The sequence below is a fragment of the Phalacrocorax aristotelis genome, chromosome 1 (genome assembly GCF_949628215.1).
Source record: "Phalacrocorax aristotelis chromosome 1, bGulAri2.1, whole genome shotgun sequence".
Taxonomy (NCBI): domain Eukaryota; kingdom Metazoa; phylum Chordata; class Aves; order Suliformes; family Phalacrocoracidae; genus Phalacrocorax; species Phalacrocorax aristotelis.
Genome location: NC_134276.1, coordinates 17,385,149 through 17,400,084, shown reverse-complemented (window position 1 = coordinate 17,400,084; position 14,936 = coordinate 17,385,149). Strand labels below are relative to the sequence as shown.

Genomic DNA, 14,936 nt, shown 5'->3' with positions numbered 1-14,936 from the left:
ACATCTGATATGAAATCAGAGCTTCTAGGGACCACAAGCTGTGTTTCTACCGCTTGGGGTAAAAATTAAGGCTCCAGAGAGCATCTGTAGTGTCATATTCACGTGTATACCAACACCCTGACTATAGAAAAAGACAGGTGTAGCTAGAAACCTGTCACTGAACTCTATCCATTAAAACATGAGGTACCAAGCACTCTAGCTATTTCAGTGGGATCCCGCTAGAGTTGATGCAAAGAGAAGGATATGTTAAAGGGTGATTTATTTCAACATAACACATTTGTCCCATACAGGATGCACAGGGGTGCTTTTCTTCCTCCAGCGTCTACAGAAGAAATCTGGAAAACTATCTTAGACTAAACTCCTTGGACAGCTTCATTATGTGAAGGCTCAACTGCTGTGTGTTAAGGTTAAGTGCCATTTATATAGAACCATAGAATGGTTTAGGTTGAAAGGGACCTTTAGAGGTCATCTAGTCCAACCCCCCTGCAGTGAGCAGGGACATCTTCAACTAGATCACATTGCTCAGAGCCCCGTCCAACCTGACCTTGAATGTCTCTAGGGATGGGCCTCCACTACCTCTCTAGGCAACCCATTCCAGCGCTTCACCACACTCGTTGTAAAAAATTTTTTCCTTATATCCAGTCTAAATCTACCCTCCTTTATTTTAAAACTATTATCCCTTGTCCTGTCACAATAGGCCTTGCTAAATAGGTTGCCCCATCCTTCCTACCGTCCCCCTTTAGGTACTGAAAGGCCACAATAAGGTCTCCCCTCAGCCTTCTCTTCTTCAGGCTGAACAACCCCAACTCTCTCAGCCTGCCCTCACAGGAGAGGTGCTCCAGCCCTTGGATCATTTTTGTCACCCTCCTCTGGAGCCACTCCAACAGTTTTATAAGACATAATCTTTTTACAGCTAATAGAAAATATTTGCAAGTTCTATGGGGATATCTCTTGCAGTAAGAAGGTTATTTCACTTTTGGGGGACATTGAGCAGCTGTCCTTGAATTGATACTGTCTACAGCTCACAAATCCCATCCATGATTTTGTTAATGATTCACTGAATTCAGTTTGGCCAAACTGAAAACAGTCAAGGCGTGTGGGAGTACCTACACAGAACAGTCCCCTTTCAATTAGACAATAAGAAGAAATTATCACTCCATCTTCCTTTCTTCTAAAAATGCCTTAAACTGCATCTTTCAGATAAATAATGCTGTGTAATTTTCAAGGAAGGATTACTGGTTCACAGCATTTATTGAGAGTCATGTTCAAACACTAAACTCAAACAAGTTCAGTCAGCTAGGCTTAACTTTCATCTCCTAGAGACACGAAATAAAGCAGGAGGGACTCTTTATTATGTGCTTATTGTGATGTCCAGGCTCCCTGTTTTCCAGCTGGCAAACAACGAGGATTACATACCAACCACGCTAGCAAAAGAAAGCAAATGAAAATGAAGTAATCAATACAGACAGCACAGACTTAAGAATGGTTATTTAGACTGTTTCCTAATGCTCCAACCACATCCCTCTGAGATATATTTAATCTTTATTATTAACTCGAAAGTCAGCAAATTAAAAAACACATTTCCTGCCCACCACCCAAGACCCTACAGCAAAATGCACACAGTCAAATCCAAAGTAGTGTCATGGTTTAGCCCCAGTCGGCAACCAAACACCACACAGCTGCTTGCTCACCCTCCCTCTCAGTGAGATGGGGGAGAGAATCTGAAGAGCAATAGTAAGAAAACCAATGGGTTGAGATAAGAACAGTTTAAAAACTGAAATTAAATGAAATATAATAATAAATATAAAAATAGTCACAGAAATGAAAACGAGAGAGGGAGAGAAAGAAACAAAACCCAGGAAAAACAAGTGATGCAACAGCTCACCACCTGCCAACCGATGCCAAGCCAGTCCCCGAGCCATGATTGCTGCCTCCCTCCCCAGCCAACTCCCCCCAGTTAATATACTGGGCATGATGTCACATGGGATGGAATATCCCTTTGGCCTCTTTGGATCAGCTGTCTTGGCTGTGCCCCCTCCCCTCCTGGCTTCTTGTGCACCCGGCAGAGCATGGGAGGCTGGAAAGGTCCTTGACTAGTACAAGCACTACCCAGCAACAACTAAAACATCAGTGTGTTACCAACATTACTCTCATACTCAACCCAAAACACAGAACTATATCAGCGACTAGAAGGAAGATCAACTCTATCCCAGCTGAAACCAGGACACATAGAAACAAAACCTGCAAGACTCATTGTTATCATCATAGGCTTTCAATGTGGTGCATCATTTCAGTACCGTAGCTTCAGATGAACCAACAGTACAACACTGCTTTAATTATCACTGGCTTCAGTATCCCTTGGGGCACCTCTTTTGCCCAGTGTGACAGGATCAATAAGCTTTCCACAAATTAAAATAACTGAAGACTCCAACAAATGGTGTTGTGGAGGTAAAAGTGTAGCCGAAGTATTGCAGGAGTTACAAACTATATTACATATAATTGCAAAGTAACATTATTTCACCCTTCCAAGCATCTTACAAGAGCAGTGGGTAGGGAGGGCTGCTCTAATGGACATGCCAACTTACTCTGAAGAACTCTTTGGTTGACCCTGAGTCCAGTGTCCCATAAGCAATTTCGGTTTGTTTGGCAAGGTCTTCTGCACTTTCTATGGGTGAGACCATTCGCTCAACAGTCAAGAAAGCAGCGAGGTTAGCAGTGTAGGATGAAATAATGATGAGCGTGAAGAACCACCAGACACCTCCAACAATGCGACCTGAGAGGGATCTAAACATGGATAAGATAATGCACATTTTCCTGTCTCTTAAGCCACAAAGAGAGAAAGAGAGAAGGCACCATTATTGCTGAACATGTGTCACTAAGTAACAGTCAATGGGAGGGACATATTTTGCTTTTTAAATACTAATAAATGCTTTTTGTCTTGAATCTTAATGCCTACAGTACAGAGTCCACTGTATTAATATGTATCAAGCAGATACGTAAATTTGAATTCTCTTGAACAGTAATCCTGGTGTTATTATTTCAGGAAATGCCTAACACAGAAAAATTTTGTCCAAAATACTGGATAAGTAATGTCTCTTTGGAGACGAAAGGAAAGCATGGTAGTTGCAAATCAGTAGCTTTCTCGGTTTCCTCTTAAAAAAAAAAAAAAGACAGAAAGGCTTTGCAAATGGATTATGCTGGCTCTAGGATTAAAATGTTCCTGTCACCCAAACTTATCAAATATTCTCCAAGCTACTGCCATCATTTGAACTTTCACACTTTTCTTATTTAAGAAGCAAGCATTTTGTGGTTACACAGATATTTATGTTAGGTAAAAAATTATATTTTCCATTTTAATATCTGTAATTTGTTGAGAAGGCTGTTGCAGAGTAATGTACATCCAGTCTTAATCAGTAGAAGTTTTATTGCTAACTTCAGTAATAGCAGAGTTAGGCCAGTGCTGAACACTCTCAAAATCTCATTGTTAATGGCTAAAATGAAGCATTCAAGTTTGAAAGATTGGGTCATAATGTTTAATTAAGAAGTTGTAGTTACTGCACATTAAAGTTCCAGAACATCTTAGAAGGTTGAGAAATTCAGGACTGGGATCATATGTTACATCCAAGGCACCCACTCTGTAAGGCATAGCTTAGCCATACAGCGTGGCTTCTCAGAAAGAGATGGTCAAATATTCTCTCTCTCACAGATAGCAAGATTCTGCAAGCAGTGCTGTAGAATTTCATAGGGAACAGAAATGGGACATAAATTCATGCAAGGCAAATATTCAGCACAATAGTCTGAGTTTCATAATTGTAATACAATTGAACTAATTTAGCAACAGCACAGTTACTCTGAAGTCAACGCAGTGGAATTGCCCCTGTGTATACCTGCTGTTTCTGAGAGCTGGTTGTGGTTTATGCACATTGACATATGTAAAATAATAGTAATGACTGAAATTCAAAGCAGATTCTCTGTTGCCCTTATCATAGCTATTAAAAAAGAAGAAAATGAAAAGGCTTCCTAAAGAATGAACTTCAAAACACTGCCAGGAAAATAAACAAAGGAAGATTTTTATGCTTCAGTGTTGAAGATGAAATGCAAATGTAAAAAGATTTGACACAAACCTTGGGGAAATATCACATCCTTGTTGCATAAAGGCACCCAGGGAAAACCAGAGGCTGTTGAATATGCCAAACTCATTGGGCGGCTGGTCACTGGGTCCTTCTTTCCCGTCCTCTGGTTCTTCTGTGTGCCACTCATATGGGCTAAACCTGCTAACTAGGAACAGGACCACACTGACACCAATGTAGGCAAAGACTATGCACATCCAGATCTCATACGCCAAAGGGTCCAAGAAGGAAAACACTCCTGGTTTAGATTTCTGGGGTTTTTTGATCATAATGGATATCCCCAAACTCATAAAAGGCTTAGAAAAATCAATGACCTCTTCTCGTACCAAAGTGATGGTCAGAGGCGCAACAGCAATCTCTGCTTTCTATAAAGAAAAAAGAAATATAGATGTATAGATTAATTGGACTTGGCTTATACACTCAGATAAGCAGCTAATTCCAAAGGTATGTCATTAACATGAGGACAGTGTGGCTTACATGTTCTTTATACCGTCTTTCCATTTCTTTCTATCACAGTCTATATATACTCAATATACTTTCAGTAAAACATACACATTGCAGGTTTTTATTTTACAGAATTGTAGAAATACTTCATTTTCCCTCTAAGGAGAAGACTCTCAAATCTTACAGAGGTGGGCAACAGTGTAGGTAGATCATTAGTTTCGATTTAAAGTAAAGGAATTCAAGGAAGAATGAAAAATGAGAATGACCCTATTGTCACTGAATGCAGAGAGATTTTTTTATGAGATCCCAGAAACAGTAATTTATTATATTTTTGTAAGATACAATTATTCTTCAAGGGAAGCCAGTTCATAGACTCAAGGAAGTTCTAAATAGCATGAAGCAGCAAAGGTGATTAACTCTTGTCCTGATGCCACAAAACCGCACACAGTTGTCTTGGGGGAAAGATAGTTCAATAGGAATGAATGAGATTTTTAAACACTGCAAAAAAGCAAGTATGCAGAAAACAGCTGTACAAAATCATGCAAAAAAAAGGATAAAAAGTGTGTTGAATCCATTCTCATTAGAGACAAGAATAGTTTTTAGTATGTTTCTTTAATATGTTTTTAGAATGAAGATGCCAGTCTTGAATGAATTGTTATTGACGATGGTGGTGATTATGGCTGCTAACAATGATGGCTGTGTGAACTCTAAGGTATTCTAGCTGTGCTGATGGGTCATTTCTGTTACTAGGGTCTCAACGTTACATTAAAGTTTCCTGTTTGCCTTGTTTGCCTTGCCTTGTACGCCAAAGCTGTCACTACAGCAGTGCTTAACAGGGGAACTCTAAGAGGAACCGGGACAAAAGAGGCAGTGGTGGGAGGTGAACAGATGCAGGAGCTGCTGAAACCTTTCTCCTGTTCATCACCGTGGTGCTGTATCTAGATGGATTCACAGAGCAGAGCCTGTGCTCTGTGGCCAGCTTGGACTTCTATACGGCTTATGGGCTAAGGAGGGTAACTGAGCTTATTTTGAGAACACTTGGTGTTGGCTGTAATTAAGGTATACTCACAACCTGCCTTCTGCAGTGGCATTACTCTGCTTCAAGCCTCAATGTATGAGATAATCTGCCTATATTTACCCCACCTCAGGCCCAGTCATCTTCAAAATTAAGAGCTATTCATAAATCTCCATAATAGAACTGTCATTTTATTTTCTACATACTTAGTTGGCCCAAATTCATCTTATAGGGTAGCATCTTCAGATATAGTCCATAGCCTATAGTTAAGCAAAGCATTTAAGCATGTTTACCTTTTAGGATGTTCTTAAGGACATTCATATTCAGTAAAATATACAAGGATATATTTAAATCCCATCAATTTCAATGAGATTAAAACATACTGAAAATTAAGGATGTGCTTAAATAGTTTAATCTAAGTGCTATATAAATAGCTTGTGCGATAAAGAAAAAAAGAAATTGAAATGTAGGCTTTTTTGCCATCCTACAACTTGAAACAGATAAATGCATTTAAAATAATGTTTTTGTTATTTTATACACTAAGTTAAACTGAACTATATATATTTTATGGAATTTAATTTAAAATTAATTTCACGTAGTTAAAATTTAAACCTATTTTGGATAGCTGTATAATTTTGAATAATTCAAAAGAAATTACTCATTCGACTGCAATGGCCCCAGAATGCAAATTTGTATTAAAATTGCTATGTATTAACCACCAGATTATATCTGTCATTCTGAAATAATTGTGATGCAAATACTTATCAATATAATTTTATATAAAGATATTATATTTTAAGCAACACAATTAAAACAATGATTTTGCAAGTGTATCAGACATTATCTCTGGTGCTAATGTTTTGGGTAAACATTACGATAATAGTGCTAATTGTCTGAATTTTAATGTAAATTTAGTAACAGAAGGCATTTTAAAGAATTTGGCTTGAAGTCTTATGAATACGTAAGTCTGATTAAAACAGATATTTTATGAAGATGGGTACTATATGAAGACCAATAACATGACTGAAAACTGTAAAGTAAATTTGGTTTCTGTAGTCTAGGGACTGTAGGATGGTTTGGGCTACTGGCATTGCTGCGTATTTTTATATTCCATCTCACTCATTAATTCCTTTTTTTCTAGAAGGATGGTTTCCTCCCTTAGAATCACTGTCTTTTGTACTCCTAAATTTCAGCTACTGTGAACACCTAATGTGGAGTCCTTGAAATGAATTAACTGAAAGACTGGGAAGCTGTGATGTATCACTGCTAATCTTCTCTGTATTTGTCACATAGCAGTATCTTCCTTAACACCGTGTAAATGATACACCTGGTCACTGGTCTTCAAAAGTGTTGGCTAACACTTTGTTTTTTGTGTCTGGAGATTGCTACTGGGATTAAAACAAGGATCCTTGAGGGTTGTTAGTTTTTACGATGTAAGGTGGAAAAGTGACAGCACCGTTTTAGTGTGAATTGTGGAGATTTTAAAAACCTAATTAGTGCACTGCATATTGTGTGTGAAACACTGGGTAAGAGTAACCTTACCAAATTTAAATGCTCACATGCAGAACTCAAACTGCATCAGAACTAGCTGCCTCCACTACTTTAAGGAGTTAAAGAGGAGAAATAGGTACTTATCCCATTCCATTACCATAGTGATCTAATGTCAGGTGATTCATAATGTAAACAAAGCCATTTCATGCCAATGAATGTAAAGGGACAGTACAGAGATAGGTCACAATTAGATGCCAAATAATTGGAGAAAGTCCAGTCTCTCCAATCTGATCATATTATTTGTTATTTTTGTAAGACTACTGTGTGCCGCATTAAGGCCTACATAAACTCTTTGTTGTTGAAAGCTAAATAATCACAATAGCTGTGCCTTATAATCATCAGCGTTTGTGCTTTGCCCAGTTAATCTACACCATATAATTATGGATTTAAATTATTAACAATGTAACAATGTTGCAAACAATTAATGATTTTGTTGCCAGTGAAATCTGTTTTGAAAAGGCTAATGATACTTCACACTTGAAGCAACTGCATCTGTAACAGCATTTCAATCAAGGCTGCACCACTACCAAGTACAGATGGATTCTGGATTCTTCCAGTATTATACAATGAGACTAGATTAAGTCTGATGGTAAGAGACTTTTACTTTTCCAGAACCTATTATTAAAACCTTGTGAATAAAATCTATGCTCAGTACAAATTGTATGAAGGTGATAAAGCTATCTGAGAAAAATAATGCAGTAAATGATTTCAGCTTCAGAAGCTCATGGCTTCTCAGATTCTAAACAGAAATGAGTTGTGACCTTTTGTATTAAGCAGTGAAAGAATAGCATTCTGTGTCAGGTGAATGAATACCTAACTGGGGCGGACTGTTAGTGCATTTGGAAGCACCTGTTACATGTGCTTACTGGCATTTCATCCCCAGCCAGGATTTCTCCTGTGAGGTTGATATCAAGGGCTCGAGAGTCCCACATGGATTACTGCAGGCATTCAGATAGATCAGGGACAAATGACCAAGATTTCCTGGTTGTTTTTAAGAGTGTTACAAACAAAACAGGAAAATAACTCCCCCTGCCCTGACCTTCCTTACAGTCATAGCAAAACTATACAACACAGCACTTCTTACACTGTTTCCCCTGGGACACGACGGAAAAATGAACGACGAAGTTTAGGTGACAACCAAGCTGCTCTGTGCAGTATCTGAAGGTGTCCCGCTACTGGAACGACCAACGGCGCATATGGCTCTCAAGGGATCGTTGGATGAAACTGGCACACGTGTCCACTCTCAGTAACACAGATGGGGCTAAGTGGCATTGGGGTATGGTGTAAACTGCTGGAGAGGAGGGGAGCCTTTCATGTGGCACAGAAAAGGATCAGTCTGACTGGCTGGCACAAAACTGTCTGTTAATCCTTTAATGTGGTTGGGAATTAGAAGCTGTAAAATGTTTCCCAAATATATTGTCTTGTTAACTTGCTAATTCAGTTGCAAATTCTGTCCCAATCCTGGCTGCATACAAAAAGCCTAGCTTGAAGCACAGCCAACTACTCAGAGTACTTGTGTTTATGATTTGGGGATCTACCAGAGAAGATGAACATCCTCTTATAGCGCAGCTTTGCAGGAAAGTCTGGCTGACTGATTTTTCCACTTTCTCTATATGGAATACGCCAGGGAAGCTGACGTTTGCTAAATCATCTGGCAAGGGCTCAAGGAAGTTGCAGGGAGGATGCTCTTCATGGATTCCCTACAGAAATCTTAAGCAGCAAACTTTTATAAGTTAACAGGAAGAATGATTTCCTTTAAAGCTACACCTGTAAAAGTACATTAAACATGCTTGGAGTAGCTCTTGGCCCTAAGGCCAGCTGGCACAGGACAATCTGTGTCGCTACCATGAAAGTTATTTAACTTCTATACCAGAATGGCTGCCTTCAAGCTGCTTATAGGGAATGGTCTCTCCCCCATGCTAGTGTGCAGCTGGGCTCCAAAATTGTTTTGGAGAGTAATTATAGGCTTAAAATATAGCAGGAACCATTGTTGCAATGTAACAGTTATGCAAGCAAGATTCAGTGCCCAGGGATATTCCCTGGTACCACTGATATACTGGGATAGATATAGCCTAAGGAAGCCTTCGAACAGTAGCACAGCAAATATACTGGGCAACAGCGGACTTCCATTAGTTCCTTCAATAAAAAAGCAGCTCAAAGAACTTTGCTGTGGCTCAGCTCCAAAATTACAATCAGACTGCAGCTTTCCTAAATGGATAGTTGCGCAGGAGCTTTTAAACTGTGCCATCAAACCTTTAAAGAGCCTTCACCTCATTCTTTTTCATTACAAAAAAAGACGTCATCTTCATGCAGGTCATTTGCAACAGGTTCCTTATGCCTGTAAGTTTTGTTGCTTTCAGCTATGTTAACAGCAGCCGGCCACGTTCCAGTACTGGCATGAACCTCTGTGTGAGCTTCCTAACAGCACTCTGTATTTCAGTCTAGCACTAGGGCAGTCTGGGTTTGCTGAAGTAAATTTTTCAAGATAAATAAAAGGAAAAAAAACTACCCAAACTGAAAACTATCAAGTTTCCTCTGTAATTTTCAAAGAGGTGATAGGCCACCGAAACTCTGCTGTTCAGACTCTGTATCTGGGCAAGGGAATTTTCTGACAATATATAAAATTTCCTTGATGTTTTAAAAAACCTACTGGTGTGAAACAGTGCATAGTCATTGACATCCATGCAATGGCTATTGTGATTAAAAGCCAGACCAGGTGTCACCTCCATTTTGATAAAATAAGCCTGAAATAAAATTGACTTTTAAAATCCTGAGAGCTGAGCTGCTTCCAACCCACTACAGTGGATATACATACTTGGTGTTCATTCAGCTTTTCCACTCTTGAAAGACACAAGTGAGGTTGCTTCCTCCATGAACTTCCAAGAACACAAAATGAGGGGTTTGTGAGGCTGGTATAACCTTCCCATGTAGAGGGGAAATCAACAAAACTCTGGGGCACCATTTCCCACACTCCTAAAGCACGCAGTCTCTTTCGTGTTGAGGTGCCCCTTGAATTGTTCCTAGTGGAGAACACTTTGACAAGATTTATCAGCTATATTAGCTGACAAAAGGGAACAGAAATGGAGCTGGAAGAAAAGCCACTAGGCTTTTGCCACATGTGGCCTTAACCACCATTGGAATTGTGGAAACTGCAACTATGGATGGACCAACCCATATGCAGCAGGTTTTCATAGGGAGGTTAAGGCATGGTATGAGTTCATTGGTGAAAATGTTCTCACCTGAATAGTTTTAGGATTTTTTTTTATTCTGTCACTGAAATGGAAGGTTTCTCTAAGAATTCTGATCTGTTCTCAGAATTCTGATCTGCTCTTAGTGCAAATATTAGGAACGGCAGTCATCACCAAGCACAGCTCAGAGTTTTTTCTACTTTTGGTAATGCCAGATACTGCAAATATTTCTTTGGGTTGGTTGGAACTATTCTTACTAAATATTACAACTTTATGTTGTCAACAGAATTGTTAACTGTTACGCTATTCTGAAGAATCTTTTCCAGATCCCTGTATAACAATGCTCTTAGTTGCTGAACTTACCAGGTTTCTCTTAAATTTTGTTATTGATGTTCTTCTTAAAAGTCTGACTTAATTCTGAATTGCCTAATTGTGTACTTGTCTGTAGTGGTTTGCAATATTGCTTAATATATGATGGTGGATTCTCCATTTCTCAAACCAGACCAAGAGTCCTATATTTTTTAAAAGATCTGTCCCCTATTCCATGAAAATGAATGAGTGATATTCTTCCCAACTAAGTTTTACAGTGTAGCAGAAATACATGCTCTCTAACATTAGTTCTAACATTAATGATTTTTTAAAGGATGTGCAAACTATGGATGTTCTAATGTTACAAGGTACTAGTTGAATAAAGAGTAGAATTGGCAGGAAACTATTTGAGTTTCACTTGAAAATAAATGAAAGCAGAGAGATGTGAAACAATTCTGTTTCTTTTCTGTGATGCCAAGGTTAAATAAAAATGCACATATATTTCCTATTTTATGGCTAATACCATGATAAATTAAATCCTGCTTCAAAAATTGGTATGCTTACCCCATAAACAAGCTCTCCCACCATCCCATTCCAGATTTTTGTCTCTGGATCCCTTGCTCCATATTTTCCATCAGGAACAATGGCAATTTTGTACTTGATACCAATATGTTTTGCAATTTCTGACGCCAGATCTACACAGTATCCTTCAAACTTGTCATTCCCTTCAAACGTATCATGGTTTTTCTTGAACATAACATATGGGGCTTCCTATAATGAAAGAAGTAGAACTGTAAAGGAGAAGTATACAGAATATTCTCTGAAAAGTAACATGTCATCTACTGACTCCACAATGCACATTTTATCAAAAGTTCATGGATTAACACATTTAGATTAAAAAGTATGAACAGAAATCCTCTGGAAAGGTATACTATTTACACTGTAGTTTGGCTTATGCATTTCACAAGATTTATCAACCTTACAAATTACAAACACAAAAACTATCCAAGAATGCATATTTTAATTTGTTTTAAATGAAAGACCTCATGCTAAATTTAAAGTGTGAATAGAGATTGAACCTACATAATGAGATGACTGGGATAACGCAAGATATAATTTATGCTTTTTACTTCAATAAGTAAGCATATCCTCTAACATAATGTGGTTACTATCTATGTAATTTCAGATGCAAAGCCTGAATGATTTGCTTTCTTGGGGTTTAGAATGCATAGTTACTAAGAGGCTACATACATTTTAGAGAGGACATAGAAACATGTTCCTGAGAAAACATATATCTTCCCCTTTGAATAAACAGTGCAGATTCTGCAAGGTCTTTTAGGATGAATCTAAGCAATATGCAGGGACAGGAACAGTTTTAAGCTGACACTGACTTTATATGCTGTATGAAGAAGAAGTACCGAAATATTTTTGGTTGATGAGTGCCACTGAAAACAAGTAAAACCTGTCTCAAACTGGATCTTACATCCCATGTGTAAACCATACCATCACAACAGTGAACACTATGTGATTGTGAAATCAAGGTCACACTGGGAAATTAACATCACTTTTTTCTATTTTGCTCTGTGTGAATTCAGATTTAGCAATCATTATGTAAAACTAACTTTCTGGTGGTATTTTAAATTACTTCACATAATTCATATTCATAGCCAGTTCCAGATAAAACACCTGCCACTAAAGTCACTCTTTGAATTTACATCACAAAATACCAGCAACTTAAGTTTTCTCTGTGCTGGCCCTGGTGAATATTGTTTTTTCTGACACTAACCTTGGTAGCACTCTGCCCTGTTCACATCTTTCCTACAGTCTGAGAATTTCCTAGTCTGAGAATTTCTGCTTCACTGAAACTACATCAAAATAAGCTGTAAGCAACGAGTAACTAACCTCTAATAGGTGTTTAACAATGGAGGATACGTGGTATTACGTGAGCAATAGGGGAATTGAATCAACTAATTCCAAAATTTTTCAGTGTGTCAGACAAATCTTTCCTTTTGGATACCAATATATAGCTCCTATTGGCAGGTTGTAGAGTCACCCAAGAGAAGGACTTGATAGGCAAGCCTGAACAGTATCCTTAATTTACTATTATAAGGTGAAAAGGCAGAGAAATAGAAAAGAGAGAGGCACTATTCCCTTAACTTATGTAAGTTTACTCCCTGTGGTAACTGCCCAGGACCCACCTCTGTATAAGGATGTCAGAACGGAGCTTTGTGTAATGTGAGTAGAGAAAGTTGTGCAGTTCATTTACTTTAATGTGAGAGAAAGGTCCCAGATTATATTAAACACATTTTGGGAATGAGGAAGTGCTAGTGTTTCCTTAAAGACAGAGTCAGGTTCCTAAGTACTGGAGGAATGTCTCACTCTCAGGTGTATTCCCAGAACATCTCTCCTCCTGTCATCTCCTTCTTATGTTATTCTCTGCTATGGACATGCCTCTTTGGGCCACAATCCTTTAGTAATTCAGTGTTAGAGGCCATTGATGCATTATGGCCATTACTTCAGTGAAGGAACCACAGAGCACAGAAAAGGGTCCACAATAATCACTTCAAAGTCAAACTCTGTCTGACTACCTGGTTCCTTGACCTATATATAAGTATAAATGCCCAGAGAAATTTGAGGTTGACAACAGCAGATCGTTGCATTTCTTGAGCACCTAGTTACGACCATTGCATGGCTAAGGGTTGCCAAGGACTGGGGCAATCACAAAACAAGCTGTTACCATCGTGATGTGTGCGGCCTGGGCACTGAGAAGACCACTGAGCTACAGCATTAACTACACACTGTAATTACTACAGTGATGCAGTGCAATGCCTTTGACCATAGAGTTTGTATCTTCAAAGGAAAACTGCAGAGTGTTACCAGCAGCCTGCACCATTTCTTGTATCCATATATACCCAGTTAAATCAGCTTAATTTTAAACACCCGTCTTCCAGAGGCAGGGAGAGAGAAGAGCAAGGAGAATGAGTCTTGCCCTCTCTCTGCAGCAGATCTTGATTTTAGGAAGTATTTTGGGCATACAAATCAAATGTTTCTCCCTTATATAGGCTCTTTGTTCCCATGAGAGGAAAAGCCAAATTCGGGGTCTTTCTTCATATGCTATTTCACAAAAATGGTTACAAATAAAAAGAGGCAAAAAATACTATGTCACCTGGCTATGATTTAGCCAACTGCTAGCTAGAAATACAACCAAGTCTTGTCCAGTATCCTGCATTTGTGGACCCTCCTTACAGGTTTCAGTTACATTTGCTCGCTGCACCTCAAAAGTAATTTTGTTTTTCAAAGACCAGAGTTAGTGACTGCTGGCTCCTCTGATTCATCCTTTCTTATAAATCCCAAGCCACAGGCATACAGTTATAGTCACACCAGGAAATAATAATTCTGAAGAGGGACACAAAGCAGGCAGACACAGAGGAGGCCAGGTCAGCCTGCTCCTTCTCCCAAAACCCAGACAGTGTGCTTCTGCCTGCACCTCATCACTGATGGGGCTGCTACAAAAAAGCATTTCAACTGTCTCTGCACAGCAAAATGACAGATGCCTTATTTTTCCTGTTAAAGGCTAAATAAACTTCAGCTCTCCTCCCTGTGAGTTCTGTGAGGGAACGCTGAGAAGAGAAGCAGTGGGGTCCAATGGTCCTTGGTAGGTCTAAGCAGCGGCAATCCCATCAGTGGAGGTGCCATCAAGTGAGGGCTCAGAAAACCAGGGTTCTGGCAGGGATCTGTTGGGTGACTTGGAGGAACCACGCTTGTTCTCTCCCCATCCACTCCTCTTTCTACACACTCTGATCTTTCTGATTTAGAGCAAAATACAGCAAGGAACATCTCTTGTAATGCAGTTCTCTTATAGAGTAAGGGAAAAGTAAGGTCCTCTTGCTGTGATTGCTTTAAAAGAAGCAGCAATTCAGTGAGATCTGCCAGTGTGAAAAAATACAATTAAAAATAATGGGAATATCCACTACCTTTTGCTTACTATGTTGTCCTTTCCCTCCTACCTATTTTACACAGAATAAATAACAGTTTCTTTAATTGTTGTGCCTACTTTACCTGCCAAATAATGACAGATGTATTTTCAAGGTGGAATCTGATGGGGGGATGTGGGTGGGACTGAATGTGGCTTTCTGATAAAGACTGTTTGCAAACACAATCAAATAGTAGCACTAGTTCTAAATTCTGTCCATTTCAGACTTTGGGGGTGTATCGAACTAATGAGGTTGCAGATGTTATTATGATAACATCAGGACACTGAAAGGCAAGTTCTACTGGTTTGCTAACAAGCAACTTACA

At 38.9% G+C, this 14,936-nt stretch overlaps 1 protein-coding gene across 5 annotated transcripts in view; it reads right to left on the bottom strand.

The window, feature by feature from the left end:
- Positions 1-14,936, bottom strand: part of GRIA4 (glutamate ionotropic receptor AMPA type subunit 4) — a 231,288-nt gene that overhangs the window by 45,558 nt on the left and 170,794 nt on the right. For all 5 annotated transcript variants that reach the window (XM_075082009.1, XM_075082000.1, XM_075082037.1 and 2 more), the window contains exons 10-12: positions 11,202-11,408; positions 4,125-4,495; positions 2,586-2,784 (exon numbers count right to left, since the gene is read on the bottom strand). In XM_075082009.1, coding sequence (XP_074938110.1) covers positions 2,586-2,784; positions 4,125-4,495; positions 11,202-11,408 — 777 coding nt within the window. The remainder of the gene's footprint in view (positions 1-2,585; positions 2,785-4,124; positions 4,496-11,201; positions 11,409-14,936) is intronic.